The following is a 19,981-nucleotide window of genomic DNA, read 5'->3' on the forward strand; positions in this document are numbered from 1 at the left end:
CAGGACAATGAAACTTTTGTAAACACATCTTTATACAGTTAGGACAATGAAACTATTGTATACACATCTTTATACAGTTAGGACAATGAAACTTTTGTAAACACATCTTTATACAGTTAGGACAATGAAACTTTTGTATACACATCTTTTTACAGTAAGAACAATGAAACTTTTGTAAACACATCTTTATACAGTAAGGACAAAGAAACTTTTGTATACACATCTTTTTACAGTTAGGACAATGAAACTTTTGTAAACACATCTTTTTACAGTTAGGACAATGAAACTTTTGTATACACATCTTTATACAGTAAGGACAAAGAAACTTTTGTATACACATCTTTTTACAGTAAGGACAAAGAAACTTTTGTACACACATCTTTTTACAGTAAGGACAATCAGGACAAAGAAACTTTTGTAAACACATCTTTATACAGTCAGGACAATGAAACTTTTGTAAACACATCTTTATACAGTTAGGACAATGAAACTTTTGTATACTCATCTTTATACAGTTAGGACAATGAAACTTTTGTAAACACATCTTTATACAGTTAGAACAATGAAACTTTTGTATACACATCTTTATACAGTTAGGACAATGAAACTTTTGTATACACATCTTTATACAGTTAGGACAATGAAACTTTTGTTAACACATCTTTATGCAGTTAGGACAATGAAACTTTTGTATACACATATTTATACAGTTAGGACAATGAAACTTTTGTAAACACATCTTTTTTACAGTAAGGACAAAGAAACTTTTGTATACACATCCTTATACAGTTAGGACAATGAAACATTTGTATACACATCTTTATACAGTAAGGACAATGAAACTTTTGTAAACACATCTTTTTACAGTAAGGACAAAGAAATTTTTGTAAACACATCTTTATACAGTAAGGACAATGAAACTTTTGTAAACACATCTTTATACAGTTGGACAATGAAACTTTTGTATACACATCTTTTTACAGTTAGGACAATGAAACTTTTGTATACACATCTTTATACAGTTAGGACAATGAAACTTTTGTATACACATCTTTATACAGTTAGGACAATGGAACTTTTGTAAACACATCTTTATACAGTTAGGACAATGAAACTTTTGAAAACACATCTTTATACAGTCAGGACAAAGAAACTTTTGTAAACACATCTTTATACAGTCAGGACAATGAAACTTTTGTAAACACATCTTTATACAGTTAGGACAATGAAACTATTGTATACACATCTTTATACAGTTAGGACAATGAAACTTTTGTAAACACATCTTTATACAGTTAGGACAATGAAACTTTTGTATACACATCTTTATACAGTTAGGACAATGAAACTTTTGTATACACATCTTTATACAGTTAGGACAATGGAACTTTTGTAAACACATCTTTATACAGTTAGGATAATGAAACTTTTGTATACACATCTTTATACAGTTAGGACAATGAAACTTTTGTAAACACATCTTTTTACAGTAAGGACAAAGAAACTTTTGTATACACATCCTTATACAGTTAGGACAATGAAACTTTTGTATACACATCTTTATACAGTAAGGACAATGAAACTTTTGTAAACACATCTTTTTACAGTAAGGACAAAGAAACTTTTGTAAACACATCCTTATACAGTTAGGACAATGAAACTTTTGTATACACATCTTTATACAGTTAGGACAATGAAACTTTTGTATACACATCTTTTTACAGTTAGGACAATGAAACTTTTGTATACACATCTTTATACAGTAAGGACAATGAAACTTTTGTAAACACATCTTTATACAATTAGGACAATGAAACTTTTGTATACACATCTTTTTACAGTAAGAACAATGAAACTTTTGTAAACACATCTTTATACAGTAAGGACAAAGAAACTTTTGTATACACATCTTTTTACAGTTAGGACAATGAAACTTTTGTAAACACATCTTTTTACAGTTAGGACAATGAAACTTTTGTATACACATCTTTATACAGTAAGGACAAAGAAACTTTTGTATACACATCTTTTTACAGTAAGGACAAAGAAACTTTTGTACACACATCTTTTTACAGTAAGGACAATCAGGACAAAGAAACTTTTGTAAACACATCTTTATACAGTCAGGACAATGAAACTTTTGTAAACACATCTTTATACAGTTAGGACAATGAAACTTTTGTATACTCATCTTTATACATTTAGGACAATGAAACTTTTGTAAACACATCTTTATACAGTTAGAACAATGAAACTTTTGTATACACATCTTTATACAGTTAGGACAATGAAACTTTTGTATACACATCTTTATACAGTTAGGACAATGAAACTTTTGTAAACACATCTTTATGCAGTTAGGACAATGAAACTTTTGTATACACATATTTATACAGTTAGGACAATGAAACTTTTGTAAACACATCTTTTTTACAGTAAGGACAAAGAAACTTTTGTATACACATCCTTATACAGTTAGGACAATGAAACATTTGTATACACATCTTTATACAGTAAGGACAATGAAACTTTTGTAAACACATCTTTTTACAGTAAGGACAAAGAAATTTTTGTAAACACATCTTTATACAGTAAGGACAATGAAACTTTTGTAAACACATCTTTATACAGTTGGACAATGAAACTTTTGTATACACATCTTTTTACAGTTAGGACAATGAAACTTTTGTATACACATCTTTATGCAGTAAGGACAATGAAACTTTTGTAAACACATCTTTATACAGTTAGGACAATGAAACTTTTGTATACACATCTTTTTACAGTAAGAACAATGAAACTTTTGTAAACACATCTTTATACAGTAAGGACAAAGAAACTTTTGTATACACATCTTTTTACAGTTAGGACAATGAAACTTTTGTAAACACATCTTTTTACAGTTAGGACAATGAAACTTTTGTATACACATCTTTATACAGTAAGGACAAAGAAACTTTTGTATACACATCTTTTTACAGTAAGGACAATGAAACTTTTGTATACATATCTTTTTACAGTAAGGACAATGAAACTTTTGTACACACATCGTTTTACAGTAAGGACAAAGAAACTTTTGTATACACAACTTTTTACAGTAAGGACAAAGAAACTTTTGTACACACATCTTTTTACAGTAAGGACAATGAAACTTTTGTACACACATCTTTTTACAGTAAGGACAAAGAAACTTTTGTATACACATATTTATACAGTTAGGACAATGAAACTTTTGTATACACATCTTTTACAGTAAAGACAAAGAAACTTTTGTATACACATATTTATACAGTTAGGACAATGAAAGTTATAACTATGAAAGAATATTGATATTAACACTTCAATAATTACCTCATTTCTGAATGGAACAGGGGATACTGCTGGATCTAGATTAAACATTTTGGGTACCAGTAAACACTTCATACTGGAAACCAGGCCATCTACATCTGCTGCCATCGGTCCTGGTGTAGCAATTACTGAAAACAAAATTATATGATCTATGTATTATATCATTTTTACATACAAATTCACAAGTTTTGACCTGCCATTCAAAACATATGAATTTTAAACATTTTTGACACATGGTTTTTATGATAGAGTAAGAATAGCATTAACATTAAGGTCCATTAGTGCCTCTATTCTATAATTATCTACTTTATCTTAGCTTTTTTCCTGTAATACCTTAAACTGATAAAATTTTATAATTGCAAATTGATAATACTGTGCCAAAACATCTGTAGATGAATATAAGTAAGATTAAATGTGGGGGTATAAGTCAATGTACTGTTCCAAAACATCTGTAGATGAATATAAGTAAGATTAAATGTGGGGGTATAAGTCAATGTACTGTGCCAAAACATCTGTACATGAATATAAGTAAGATTAAATGTGGGGTATAAGTCAATGTACTGTGCCAAAACATCTGTAGATGAATATAAGTAAGATTAAATGTGGGGGTATAAGTCAATGAAATATAAGTAAGATTAAATGTGGGGGTATAAGTCAATGAAATGTAAGTAAGATTAAATGTGGGGGTATAAGTCAATGAAATGTAAGTAAGATTAAATGTGGGGGTATAAGTCAATGGAATGGTAACCCTATGACAAACAACCATGAAAAGTCATCTAGAGAGCAACATACAGTCTTCAACTATAAAAAGTTGTCTCAGCAATATGGCTAGTTCTAAATTTTCCAGAGTCTATAAAAGTTCTTAATAAATCAAACATAAACAATAACAGATGTGCCATTGAGATTGACACAAATTTCTCAAAATAACGAAAAACATTAATATATTAAAAGGACAACTACTGATGGGGGACAGGCACATAATGTTTTTTAAAGACAAAATTGTAGATGCACTCTCACCCTGAACTTAAATCAATGTTTATGATGTCACTGATAATCCTATACCCCAATTATAGCTGCAGAACTGTAGACTCTTAGATCCTTATGATATTTTTTTGACAATTTGCGGTCTATGATACGCACTAATCAGAAAACTTAATAAGGACCATAAGAGTTACGGTTCCACAGCTACTCCAATTACAGCTGTCTATGTAAGCTTGTATGATGTCATAATTATTTACCAATGTGTTAAATACTTAAGACTTTCTTTCTGTAACTTTAAACATTAATATATATGGTATTACTTTGTACTTCTGGTATTTCAGTTGTTTTATGTTTGTGTTTTTTGTTGTCTACTATAATTGTACCATGATGTAAGTACTTATTCTTAACTATTTTATATTTGTATTCATAGGTTTCATGAAGAGTGAGAAACGGATATGGCTTTTTATTAACTCAAGTTATTCAATTTTAATGCATTAATAAAGGAGGCTGTGGAGTGCTTATTATTACTATTCAAATTAAATAACGAGAGTTGATACTCATAAACATTCTCTTTGAGTAAAAAAGTAAAGTCTGCAACTCGTTGATTTAGTCTTTTGCACATATCAGTATGATGTCATATGTCATGTTCCAGTGTCAAACTTTAAAATCAGACATTTAAAAATTTGTGTACAATTAAGAAGGTAATAAAATTTGATAGAAATAAGATTTTCAGGTGATGAAAAGTGTGAGTGTTTTTTTTATATTATTGAAACAATCACAGCCATGGAGGAAATGTACATTGTTCTGACCTTTGATAGTCATCAATGACCTAACAAATAACAAATGGAAATGTCACAATATTGTTTTATGATGCTGGATAAGCCAATCAAATTAACAAATTTTTTGTATCAATTTTTTTTTATAAGAGATATTTCTTGTATCACACTCTGTACAGTGAGTGTGATATATAGATTATATCACTGCATCAAATGTGATACCATATTTATCTTCTTCAGACAGTTAAATTTTCAAATTTAAAACGCGAGGCTTATAGAAAGAACACATCTTTTTGCAAATCATTCAAAAAGAAGGATTAAGATTATCTGTATATCGTCTAAAAATCATTAGAGAAACAAGATTCCACCACTCAACAGTTAATTCTAAAATATTTAAAAATCCTCATCAAGCCTCATTATAGACCAAGCTCAAAACCTTCTAGAGACTATTAATAATATTCACAGTGTAGAGGTCACAGGGTAGCAACTACAAAGAGCATTTTCTCAACTTACCCAGTATGAAAGCAGGTATGTCCTACATATTATAAACCGGTATGTCCTACATATTATAAATCGGTATGTCCTACACATTATAAACAGGTATGTCCCACACATTATAAACAGGAATGTCCTACATATTATAAACAGGTATGTCCTACCCAGCATGAAAACAGGTATGTCCTACATATTATAAACAGGTATGTCCTACTCATAATAAACAGGTATGTCCTACACATTATAAACAGGTATGTCCTACATATTATAAACAGGTATGTCCTACATATTATAAACAGGTATGTCCTACATATCATAAACAGGTATGTCCTACATATTATAAACAGGTATGTCCTACTCATAATAAACAGGTATGTCCTACACATTATAAACAGGTATGTCCTACATATTATAAACAGGTATGTCCTACATATTATAAACAGGTATGTCCTACATATTATAAACAGGTATTTCCGACCCAGTATGAAAACAGGTATGTCCAACATATCATAAGCAGGTATGTCCTACTCATTATAAACAGGTATGTCCTACATATTATAAACAGGTATGTCCTACATATTATAAACAGGTATGTCCTACATATCATAAGCAGGTATGTCCTACTCATTATAAACAGGTATATCCTACATATTATAAACAGGTATGTCCTACCCAGCATGAAAACAGGTATGTCCTACATATTATAAACAGGTATGTCCTACTTATTATAAACAGGTATGTCCTACGCAATATAAACAGGTATGTCCTACATATCATAAACAGGTATGTCCTACTTATTATAAACAGGTATGTCCTACATATCATAAACAGGTATGTCCTACATATTATAAACAGGTATGTCCTACATATCATAAACAGGTATGTCCTACATATTATAAACAGGTATGTCTTACTCATAATAAACAGGTATGTCCTACACATTATAAACAGGTATGTCCTACATATTATAAACAGGTATTTCCGACCCAGTATGAAAACAGGTATGTCCTACTCATTATAAACAGGTATGTCCTACATATTATAAACAGGTATGTCCGACCCAGTATGAAAACAGGTATGTCCTATATATCATAAGCAGGTATGTCCTACTCATTATAAACAGGTATGTCCTACCCAGTATGAAAACAGGTATGTCCTACATATCATAAGCAGGTATGTCCTACTCATTATAAACAGGTATGTCCTACATATTATAAACAGGTATGTCCTACATATTATAAACAGGTATGTCCTACATATCATAAGCAGGTATGTCCTACTCATTATAAACAGGTATGTCCTACATATTATAAACAGGTATGTCCTACCCAGAATGAAAACAGGTATGTCCTACATATTATAAACAGGTATGTCCTACTTATTATAAACAGGTATGTCCTACGCATTATAAACAGGTATGTCCTACATATCATAAACAGGTATGTCCTACTTATTATAAACAGGTATGTCCTACACATTATAAACAGGTATGTCCTACATATTATAAACAGGTATGTCCTACATATTATAAACAGGTATGTCCTACATATTAAAAGTGTCATTTTGTCAAATCTGCAGAGTTGGAAATATCGTTCTGGGGAAATTAAAATGGTGAAAGACTGCACATAAGGCCAATTTAGATCTGTTTTTCGTGTTTTTTTATTTTACTTGTTGCAGCTTATTTATTTATGTGTTTATCAACTCTTGCGGAAAAATTAAAATCTACAAAATTAGTATATTTTTTTTTCAATATACGTCAGTGTAAATTTCTAAACGATGTCATGATAAAAGGTCACAATGCAACTTAATACAATTTCCTTTCATTGGTATTAAATAAGCTTAAAATAAACTTTTCAATAGAGCTACAATGGAAATATATAAATTGATTTTTTTCCTAACCACATTCAATGGACATGCAGCTAATTGCTGCAGTCTTGTCAACCACAGTTGACAGCTTCAGGGACCACCTTAGACTAGGTGTTCTGACACATGATTTATGTATACATTTATGTTATATTGAAATTATATACTGTACACTTAATGGCAATTTACAAGTAATCACTTTTTGGTTAACTACAATGCATACCAAACAACTATTAACCTACAGTATACTGAAGTTTTGTGACCCTTTGGAGGTCATCAATTGCCTAATGAATAGCCAATGGAAATGTCACAATATTGTTTCATGATGCTTGATAAGCCAATCAAATTAACTCATTTTTCATATCACACGCCGTGCACACTGTGTCTCGCCTGCGATTGCTGCTGTCAGTGTTAAATGTAATGTTGACTTAAAATGTGAGTCCATTTATCAGTAAAATACAGAATTTAAAAAAAATCAAACTTTTTCTTTAGATGCTATTTCTTGGACTTGAATATTAGCTTCTGTCCAAGTTTCATAACAATCCATAAAGGTTAATACAAATTTATCAAGTCAAAAAATTTAATCCCAGACTGTAAATGTTAACAGTATAAAGCTAAGTTCATCTATCAGAAAAATAATAAAAATGAAAAAATATATTTTCAAAGGTTTGCTTCAGACATTATCTCTTAATCATTTAAAAACTTCTGCCAAAGTTTCATAAAACTCTATGAAGGTTTGATAAAGTAATTGATGTGAAACAAACTTTAACTCAAGACTTTATCTACTTGTTAACTGTAAAAAGTCTATTTATCATAAACAAGCGTCTGTCCAAATTTCATATAATTCCATGAAGGTTTGATAAGTTATGGATGTCTAAAAAAACTTTAACCACAGACTGAACCTAAATGTTGACGATGCCTTTGATGGAATCTAGGATAGCTATGTCTTGCTTTCGCGAAATAAGTTTTGCAGGCTTGACTGTTAAATCCTGCTACATAGATATAAGAAAATGTGGTATGAGTGCCAATGAGACAACTCTCCATCCAAGTCAAAATTTATAAAAGTAAATCATTATAGGTCACAGTACGGTCTTCAACACGGAGCCTTGGCTCACACCGAACAGTAAGCTATAAAAGGCCCCCAAAATTACTAGTGTAAAACCATTCAAACGGGAAAACCAACGGTCTAATCTATATAAAAAACGAGAAACGAGAAACACTTATGAACCACATCAACAAACGACAACTACTGAACATCAGATTCCTGACTTAGGACAGGTGCAAACAAATGCAGCGGGTTTAAACGTTTTAATGGTACCAAACCTTCACCCTTTTTCTGAAACAATAGTGTAACATCACAACATAGAAAAACACACTATAAAATATCAACTGAAATAGCTTAACTCAATCAAAGGACATATTAACACCATTGAACATACACTGAACAAATAAATTTGACCTATGATACAATGTAAATACAAAATAAATAAACTAAGGGAAGAATAATAAAAGTTACATGTTATATCGGTATGAAATGTTAAACAATTAAAGAAAAACAATCTGCTCGAACAAAAATATCAGCTGTTTGCAATAACTTTAAACACAGGTAAATGAAAATAATTTTGTTGTAAGGTATACGTATACAGTTCCAATAGAGACAGGAAATATTTTGACAAAATAAATAATTTTGATGTCCATAGTACGAAGTGAAAATTTATAGTAATACCAAACACTTATAAAAGCTGGTATATAGACCAGATATAACCCTGAATAACATTAAATAACAAAAAAGCAATACAATTAGTATCAACAGGTCAAATAAACAAGAAAGTACGATTTGAGAGTACTCGCAGTTACTGACAGCTAGTTAAAAGCCAAAACAATTAATAATAAAAAATCATGCATTAGAGACTAAAATCAACTAAAACACAGCGCTTTAAGTACAATATTACCGTAAAATTTAGGATGTGAAATACCGTTTTTAATCAGTTTTCTACATGTTCATTTGCCTCCCCAGTCCTATGTTTTTTTACCTTCTGTGTGAGAGCTATATTAATAGTTATATGGACGTTAAAAACTAAATCATATCATGCTTTTATGTTTTATATCCTTATCATATATACAAGGACATTTTGGTGTAAATGGCAGATCTTTTACAATCACTGCTAAATTGATTACAATTAGAGCTTGGCATTTATCACATAGGCACCTGTCTACGGTTGAAATTGTATGTTGACCTCTAAACATCTTTTGGTTTTTGTGTTTGTTTGGTTGCTGTCTTATTGAAGATTTCTATTACCTCCTTTCATAGATATTCAATTCAACCCAGTCATCATCTTTACAGACTAGGTTCCTTTAAAGGGTTCTAGAAGAACAGAGTTATTTCAATAGAGTTCATTTGATAGTTTTGGATATAATTTTCTCAGAGAACACTTACCTAAGGTTTGTCCATCTCCAAAATCATTCTGCCCTTCATCACTGCAAAATTCCATTGGTTTTTATGTAAGTAAAATTGTTTAATATCATATGTCACAGTTAGATTATCAAATGATCTAATAGATATAAGAAGATGTGGTATGAGTGCCAATGAGACAACTCTCCATCCAAGTAAAAATTTATTAATGTCTGTATCTTCTCAAGGCAGATAACCCAAGCTCATAGCATGATTAACCTCAAATACATATCTCAGATACTAAGCTAAAAATGTTATAAACATAAAAGGATATGCATGCTAACTGACCACTGCCATAAAAGAGCTTGACTTATGTCTTTATTTGTTCAAGTTATTAAGTATACATGTTCAGATCAGATAAAAGTTTATTAAAACATTCTGAAATATGCAATAAAGTACTTATTTTTCTTTATTTAGATATACAATCTTACACATCAATTGCCAATCTGTCTCAAACTTTGCAGATTTAAGCAAAGAACTACACTGATTGTGTACTGCTATATTACAATCCAAAATGGCGGATTAAAGGGTCCAGGATTTCAGAAGTTAAAAATATTGCATCTTCACCGATAATGCATGGCATACTTTCTCACAAGCTCGTGCAATATAATATACTGCACGGGCAATATTTCTCAATATAAGTCCAATATCACTATATCGTGTTATATGTTTAAAACTTTTTGGGTTTACATGTATTAAGATTTTTTTATCTTAAGTAGTTTTATACAACAAAAAATGTGAATACAGTTAAATTTTACCTGAGCCTTCCAACAGTAGGTTTGAGAGAGCAACATCCACACATGTGAGCAGGAATTCTGAGACTACCTCCAATGTCACTTCCAAAACCTAAGATAGATCCTCCTCCTGCAATTAATGCTCCTTCCCCTCCAGATGACCCTCCTGGTATACGTTTAGGATCGTGTGGATTGCCTGTGATGCCATGGATGGGATTTGAGCATTCGTATGTCATCATTCCTTGTGGAATGTTTGTTCTGACAAACGGTACTGCTCCTGCCTGTTTCAAAACCTGAAAAGGTAAATAAAAATAAACTGCTTCGCTGAGTGCAGCTGGATACGCCCACAGAGGTCCAACCCTGAACAGTTGGGACAAAAATGGACACAATATTCAAGCTTGATACAGCTCTGAATTTGGATTGTAATTAAATATTTGTCATATTATAGGTTTCTGAATAAATGTAGTCAAAGAACTTGAAATTGGTCATATGAATTGAATTTATATTCAATTAAAGATTTCTTGCTGTTGAGAAATACACTGTGCTGTTGCGCAATACTTAGTAAATCCTATGTCAGACTATAAAACAAACAATAACTTCTCAATGTTATATCAGAAATTTATAAAAAAACTAAAGGAAGGTCATCTTAATAGATATAAATCAGTCATCAAAGTTTAATGAAAACTGCTCTAAGCACTTTAAGGATATTGTCCAAAAACTTGAAAATCAACCCTTTTTTTATGAATAAAATCTTATAACTCTGAAACGTAAAATCTTAAATTTATAAAAATCAAAAGGGAGCTTACAACAATAGATATAACCAATTTACCAAAGTTTCATAAAAATGCTGAAAGCATTTTTGAGTTACTGTCTGAAAACTGGAATTTCCCCCTTTTTGTAAAGAATAAAACCCCACAAATCGGAAACGTATAGTCTAAAATTTAAAAAAATCAAAAGGGAGGTCATGTCAATAGAAATAAACAATTCACCAAAGTTTCTTGCAAATTGGTGAAATTGTTTTTGAGTTATTGTCCAAAAACTGGAAAATCCCCCCTATTTTAATGAATAAAACCCCATAACTCGGAAATGTAAAATCAAAAATTTATAAAATTCTAAAGAGAGCTTACATCAATACTGAATAGATATAAACAATTCACCAAAGTTTCATAAAAAATGCTGAAATCATTTTAGAGTTATTGTCCGAAAACTAGAAAATCCCCCTTTTTGTAATGAATAAAACCCCATAAATCGGAAACGTATGGTCTAAAATTTATAAAAATCAAAAGGGAGCTCATGTCGATAGAAATAAACAATTCACCAAAGTTTCTTGCAAATTGGTGAAATTGTTTTTGAGTTATTGTCCACAAACTGGAAAATCCCCCCTTGTTAATGAATAAAACCCCAAAACTTGGAAACGGTAAATCTGAAATTTATAAAAAATGAAAGGGAGCTCACGTCAATAGATATAAACAATTCACCAAAGTTTCATGCATATTGGTTAAAGTGTTTTTGAGTTAATGTCTGACATGCTGACGACGGACGGACGGACGGACAGACGTCAACAGTATACCATAATACGTCCAGTAAACGGGCGTATAACAATAAGGTACAACTTCTAAGAATACTTTGTAGTTCAAAGAAATCAAGAATAATTTGTGACTGAAATTTAGGAAAGAAAAGTTCAGAAAATATTTGTTTTTAAAAGTATACCTGTACAAGAACATTCTCTTGTTTAGCAGGTTTATCTAAGTAGAAAGCTAGTCCAGCTGTGCAATCATAACCAGGAATCATAAAGCTTTCTTTTAAACTTATTGGTATACCATGAAGTGGACCCTTCTTATTGGCATTCAAATCTCTACTTAAAGCAATCTCCTACAACAAGATATGATGGCACAATTAGTCATACAATCATATATAAATGTTAGTAAAACAATTTTTTTCATTTATTAACAACAAATAAAAAACTGGCATTTGTCTAAATTGCTTTTTGTGGTATACATACATCTGCATGAAGTGACCAACAACTAAAGAACACATTGATTTTTTCATCTCATTCAAATCTCTTAGATTTGTCATATAATACTTTTTGTCATGTCACAATACTTGATAATAAATACTATGAAATTTACCGGTACCTCAATTTCTGCCTGTTAAATATAAATAAAAAACATCTGTATCTAAAACTGTGACATACACACCCACAATTCATTCATTTACATGGAATCCAAATACTCATTCCATATATAGTATTAATATTAGCTTCCCCAATTACTTCTGTTATACAGTTGTAAAAGAGTACTAACCTCAGCCTCCCATATTACTTCTGTTATACAGTTGTAAAAGAGTACTAACCTCAGCCTCCCATATTACTTCTGTTATACAGTTTGTAAGTTTATCAACTTCCAGTGCCTGAAACACACAAATGTAAATAAAACTTTTATAGCTGGATAATGATACCTTTTGACCATTTGTAATCATGTTATTTTACTTTATCAGTCCATAGTTTTCATGGTGACCGATATCATGTTATTTTATTCTAATATTCCAGTCCATTGTTATGATGGGGACTGATGTCATTTCTCTTTATTTTAACATTCCAGTCTATTGTTATGAAGGGACTGATATCATGTTATTTTTTTTTAAATATTCCAGTCCATTGTTATCATGGGATCTAAAATCATATTATTTTACTATTACATTCCTTTGTTACCATATCATATTATTTTACTCTAACAGTCCATAGTGATCATGGGAACTGATATCATGTTATTTTACTATTACAGTCCATTGTTTGAAGGGGACTGATATCATGTTATTTTACTATTACAGTCCATTGTTATGATGGGGCCTGATATCATGTCATTTTGCTATTACAGTCCATTGTTATGGTGGGGACCCATATCATGTTATTTTACTATTACAGTCCATTGTTATGATGGGGACTGATATGTTATTTTACTTTTACAGTCCATTGTTATGATGGGGACTGATATCATGTCATTTTACTATTACAGTCCATTGTTATAATGGGAACTGATATCATGTTATTTTACTATTACAGTCCATTGTTATGATGGGGACTGATATCATGTCATTTTGCTATTACATTCCATTGTTATGATTGGGACCAATATCATGTTATTTTACTATTACAGTCCATTGTTATGATGGGGACTGATATCATGTCATTTTGCTATTACATTCCATTGTTATGATTGGGACCAATATCATGTTATTTTACTATTACAGTCCATTGTTATGATGGGGACTGATATCATGTTATTTTACTATAACAGTCCATTGTTATGATGGGGACTGATATCATGTTATTTTACTATTACAGTCCATTGTTATGATGGGGACAGACATCATGTTATTTTACTATTACAGCCCATTGTTATGATGGGGACAGATATCATGTTAATGATGGGGACTGATATCATGCTTTTTTACTATTACAGTCCATTGTTATGATGGGGACTGATATCATGTTATTTTACTATTACAGTCCATTGTTATGATGGGGACTGATATCATGTTATTTTTCTATTCCGGTCCATTGTTATGATGGGGACTGATATCATGTTATTTTACTATTACAGTCCATTGATATCATGGGGACTGATATCATGCTATTTCATTTTAATATTCCAGTCCTTAGTTATCATGGGAACTGATATCATGTTATTTTACTTTTACAGTCCATTTTTATGATGGGGACTGATACCATGTTATTTTACTATTACAGCCCATTGTTATGATGGGGACTGATACCATGTTATTTTACTATTACAGCCCATTGTTATGATGGGTACAGATATCATGTTATTATCTATTACAGTCCATTGTTATGATGGGGACTGATATCATGTTATTTTACTATTACAGTCCATTGATATCATGAGGACTGATATCATGATATTTCATTTTAATATTCCAGTCCTTAGTTATCATGGGAACTGATATCATGTTATTTTACTATTACAGTCCATTTTTATGATGGGGTCTGATATCATGTTATTTTGCTATTACAGTCCATTGTTATGATGGGGACTGAAACTGTCTTAAGCAATTTGTAATTACATCCCATTGTTATGGGGACATGCTTTAGAAACCAGATAATCTTACTTTGAGAATCCATTGTTCTAATGGATATCTTTTTAACTTGATTTGGAGGTTATAGTTTAAATTGTTTGTTAGGGATACTGATTTATAAATCTTTCGTCATAACCTAGTTTTTATTAACATTGAAAAAAATTACCTTTATTTGATAAGCATGTAATACTTCAACAGCAGTTATCTTTCCTGATTGTAATTCTGTTTGAAGATCTTTAAATGGAAGGCTCACTATTCTCTGTACAGCTTCTTTGGAAATCTATATCAAAGTATATAAGAGTTATATAATAAATGACTGGAAATTTACATTAATTTTAGTATAATTTCATAATTGTTTGTTGCTATACAATATCTCCAAATGACTGACATATTCATTACTTACTCAGAATTCCTTACATTAAAAATATCATATGCTTTTTTTATATATATATATCACAGGGTCTAAGACTATTAAGTTCTACATGTTTCTCATTCATTTTGTTATCTGCATAAATTGCATTAATGGGTTATTCATTACTGTTCCTGGTACATATATCATTTTGTTTTGAAATATAAGAAGTATTGTGGATTCATTATTATTTTTGTGATGTATTATGTAATGTTTTATTTTGTTGATTTTCATGTATGCCATGCACCCCATTGGGGGTATAATAGTGCATTATTTTCAATAAACTATTACTATTCTTGGATATCAATCTTTATAGAATTTGTGGTTCTAGGTTTACCAGGAATTTATTTGTTAAAAAGGTACACATTTTCAATAGGCTTGTATCATCAGACTTTGGCAAAACCCTGAATTCAATGCAATTATCCACAAAAATAAAAATGTTCATCAATCCATGATATTTGGTAGTCACAAAAATAAAAATGTTTGTCAATCCATGATATTTGGTAGTCACAAAAATAAAAATGTTCATCAAACCATGATATTTGGTAGTCACAAAAATAAAAATGTTCATCAAACCATGATATTTGGTAGTCACAAAAATAAAAATGTTCATCAATCCATGATATTTGGTAGCCACAAAAATAAAAATGTTCGTCAATCCATGATATTTGGTAGCCACAAAAATAAAAATGTTCATCAAACCATGTTATTTGGTAGCCAAAACAATGAAAAAAGTTCATCAAACCATGATATTTGGTAGCTACAAAAATAAATGAATCCACAGTAAATCAAATCAGACTTAAAAAAGTTTGATGGAATTTGAAGAAATAATTTTTTATATTATATTTCACATTTTTTTAAAAATTTTCAGTACTTGTCTTACTATGGCAGATAATTAGAAGTATCTGTTCAATTTATTTGTAACCTATGTAGATTTAGCAATTTTTTTCATCTTTACATGTTGTATAGACCCTTGTTTATCTAAAAAAAAAAAATTTTATTGACCTTTAAATGTCTTTTTTGTTATTTTTTTTCAGTTGACGAATACCTAACATGTCATAATATGACCATAATAAACATTTGCAAAATGAAAAATTAACATTAAAAAATATTATTCATTACTTTTTTCTCCATGAGAAATTCCTTAAGTTTCTCTTTTGACTCTCTGCATTCTTCCTGCTTCCTTTTAATTTTCTGGTTGTTTTCATATTTCTTATAATAATGGTGAAGTATTTTTCCTGCCCGATATGAAAGGTAACTTCCAGCTATGACTCCAATAACAATTTTTTTCTCCTTTGGGCTCTCTGAATCCCACTGTTTCCACAAAGTTCTTATCACTCTATCCATATCCTGTTACTAAAAAAAACAGGCATAAATACAGACAAACAAAAAACACAATTGTTTAAATGTAAGTTAATTTCAAGCCATTATTTCTCTTGTATTTATGACTGACCTATGTCGTGTATGTAATATAAGCAGCAGCAAAAGGAATATGGGGTTTTACAAAGAACTATGACAAACAATGCATGATGCTCATGGAGAAACTGTTGCACAACAGATTAATTGTAATTGAAAACGAAAAGTTGTTTTGTGTCAACATTGGAAACTGGTTATAAAAACTTGTTCAATATAGAATTAGAATCTTATAGCAGCAAATATAAATTTTCTAGGCACTGAAATGTAGTTTTCTGTGTACAATAATTAGCTTAAAATTTTTTGTTTTATGGAAAAAAAATTCATTTGTATTCACCATATATTTAATCTCTTATGCAACTCTATCAATTCTACGAAAGTTGTCTATAACAAAGCTATATTTTTTGGAAGTATGATCTTATGTATCATTTCCTAGTAGAACTCACAAATTTTCATCAGTGTGATTGAACTCATCAAATAATAACTGTTAAACAACATCTCTTTTTGATAAATTTTTCTGGGGTTGGGGTTCATATTGTTGAAATGTACCACTCAAAATGCAAATTTTGATTTATTTAAATAAAAATGTGGAATTTATGAACATAAGAATATCACAATTCAGATCTCGGAAAATTTCTGTAAATATCCTTTATAAATATCCAAAGAAATCTGCAAAATCTTATATCTTTCAACTTCCCAGAAAAATCTGATTGTTTACTATCTGATGACAGTACATTCCAGGCACTTTAATATACATATCTCACAATTTCTTCATTTGACTGGAGTAAATGACATTTACAGTACATGTTACACAGATTGGAGCAGTACAATACATTCCAGGCACTTTAATATACATATCTCACAATTTCTTCATTTGACTGGAGTAAATGACATTTACAGTACATGTTACACAGATTGGAGCAGTACAATACATTCCAGGCACTCAATATACATATCTCACAATTTCTTCATTTGACTGGAGTAAATGACATTTACAGTACATGTTACACAGATTGGAGCAGTACAATACATTCCAGGCACTTAATATACATATCTCACAATTTCTTCATTTGACTGGAGTAAATGACATTTACAGTACATGTTACACAGATTGGAGCAGTACAATACATTCCAGGCACTCAATATACATATCTCACAATTTCTTCATTTGACTGGAGTAAATGACATTTACAGTACATGTTACACAGATTGGAGCAGTACAATACATTCCAGGCACTCAATATACATATCTCACAATTTCTTCATTTGACTGGAGTAAATGACATTTACAGTACATGTTACACAAATTCGAGCAGTACAATACATTTTGTACCTCTGAAAAAGACATTTTCTCTAAACATGCTAAACATTCTCCAATATTTCTTTCATTAACCCTTTATTATTATAATTCCTCCTTTATCTACAAATCATCATGTTGTCCTGGTTGATGGCAGGATCTATGTTAAGCATCCTTCCTTCCTTCCTTCAATTTATCCTATGTTTTCATTATAATGGTAAAGATATGTTTGATGTGTCTATATATAAATCTATACTTGTTAACTTTTTATACATTGCGACTTGGATGGAGAGTTGTCTCATTGGCACTTACACCACATCTTCTTATTTACATATATAAAGACTTGTATAATATAGATGGCACAAATACATGAACAGTATATAGGGACTCCATATTATACAGCAAGATTGAAGTTTGTGGGATATTGATCCATTTCTTAGTCGGGAGTTATTTTCTTATTTGGCTATACATAAAATGGATCTACATGTATAACTTCATTAAACTTACCTATATTTTATTTCCAATTCAGAGCCTTTGTGGGGCAATCAGATAATATATAATAAGATAGAATTATAAATATAAGATAGAAATCAGATGGACTATATTCTCACAGACACAAGATATGAGAACAATATTATGTTGAAGGATTTACGTACAGTCTGAGTTCAAATCCTTAGTATGAAGTCAGAGCACAAATGTTTACAAACATAATTTGTATTAAAACATATACTATTGGATATCTTTGTTTCTTATTCAATTGTATATATATATTAGAAAAACAAAGGATATGGGGTATCCATCCATGACACAAAATCAGTACATGCACAGCAAAAAGACACAATTAGCAAAGGAACAATAGTTTGTTTGTATACAATTTGAAAAGATATACATATAACATGGTTTTGTCTTCATCATACAAAACCCAATCAAACTTTTCCCAATTGTTCAATAATAAATAGTTTTGGCTTAACTGACCAATTAAATTAGTAATTTTTTTGCCATTGATCAGCATAGAGTGGACATTCAAGCTTCAAATGTATATGCTAAGTGAAAAATGAGAGCATAATCTTTCTTCTCTTTTCAGGGGCACTAACTGTTTTTTTTTTTTTCCTTTTTCGTACCACTCAGTTTCTATAGTTTTTAACAAAGAGAGTAGAAAAAAAGATGCCCAAATAAGATATGAAAATGAAAATATCAAAAATGTACAACACTACAAATATTTAGGTGTGATATTTACAGCTTCTGGTATTTTTTCTGCAGCAGACAAAGAGTTACTTAACAAAGGAAGGAAAGCTTTTTAAAGTTGACTCAAAGCCAACTATACAGTATGTGTTTTTCTCATTGTTGAAGGCCATACAGTTGCCTATACTTGCTTACATCCACTTCATTTGAACTTTGGTGGATAGTTGTTTCATTACCAATCATACCACATCTCCTTATTTTTATATTAAGAAACATTTTCACACATACCTCTGCTATTGCAAAAACAATATTACATATTTTCAATCATATCACTAGATTTTTCTTCTACTAAACACACAAATAATACATGTATACAAAAATTATATTGATAAAGAAATTAAAAACCTAGTTAAGATTTTAGAGAAAACCATACAAAATTTTGTAAATATATTTTAGGAGTCAAGAGATAAATCTTCAAATGACCCATGCAGAAGAGAAGTTGGCAGTTTCCATATTATTTATTCTGTATCATTAAATTGTGTTAAATATTGGTGCCACATGGTTGAAAATGTGAATCAAAATGACTCTATTCTGTTAGTGGCATATACTTCATAAAAAAATATGGCATTGTTAAAATAAGATTCATGGTATGAGGGTATTCAAGAAGTTCTTAAAAATTTGAAATTAGGATCATTTCTTAAAAACTATGAGAATTTGAATGCCAGTAATCACATTTATATTATCAGGAAAGTTCAACAAAACCTAATCCACAAATTCATAAAAATCTGGAAAATTAACTTATTCAATGATGAAAGAAAAAAATTTGTAAGGGTTCCGCGGAACCCAGTGTCTCGCCTACTTTTTCTGTTAATCTCAGGCTCAACAAAAATGAGGAAGTAAATCAATAAAAATATTCCTTTTGATACTATCTTTTGA

At 30.3% G+C, this 19,981-nt stretch overlaps 1 protein-coding gene across 4 annotated transcripts in view; it reads right to left on the reverse strand.

Moving 5' to 3' along the window:
• Positions 1–19,981, reverse strand: part of LOC127730895 (vitamin D3 hydroxylase-associated protein-like) — a 52,018-nt gene that overhangs the window by 26,756 nt on the left and 5,281 nt on the right. For 2 of the 4 annotated variants that reach the window (XR_007995347.1, XM_052239497.1), the window contains exons 2-8: positions 16,276–16,509; positions 14,911–15,024; positions 13,002–13,058; positions 12,360–12,521; positions 10,674–10,942; positions 9,901–9,941; positions 3,352–3,476 (exon numbers count right to left, since the gene is read on the reverse strand). Coding sequence is in view for 3 of the 4 variants with exons in the window: in XM_052239497.1 (XP_052095457.1) it covers positions 3,352–3,476; positions 9,901–9,941; positions 10,674–10,942; positions 12,360–12,521; positions 13,002–13,058; positions 14,911–15,024; positions 16,276–16,500 (993 nt within the window). In the remaining variant the exon portion in view is untranslated. Of the gene's footprint in view, positions 1–3,351; positions 3,477–9,900; positions 9,942–10,673; positions 10,943–12,359; positions 12,522–13,001; positions 13,059–14,910; positions 15,025–16,275; positions 16,510–17,429; positions 18,013–19,981 lie in introns of those variants that run through there. The other 2 variants (XM_052239498.1, XM_052239499.1) reach the window with 2 other exon arrangements.

Source organism: Mytilus californianus, unplaced genomic scaffold (assembly GCF_021869535.1).
Source record: "Mytilus californianus isolate M0D057914Y unplaced genomic scaffold, xbMytCali1.0.p SCAF_2, whole genome shotgun sequence".
In the NCBI taxonomy this organism is placed as follows: Eukaryota; Metazoa; Mollusca; class Bivalvia; order Mytilida; family Mytilidae; genus Mytilus; species Mytilus californianus.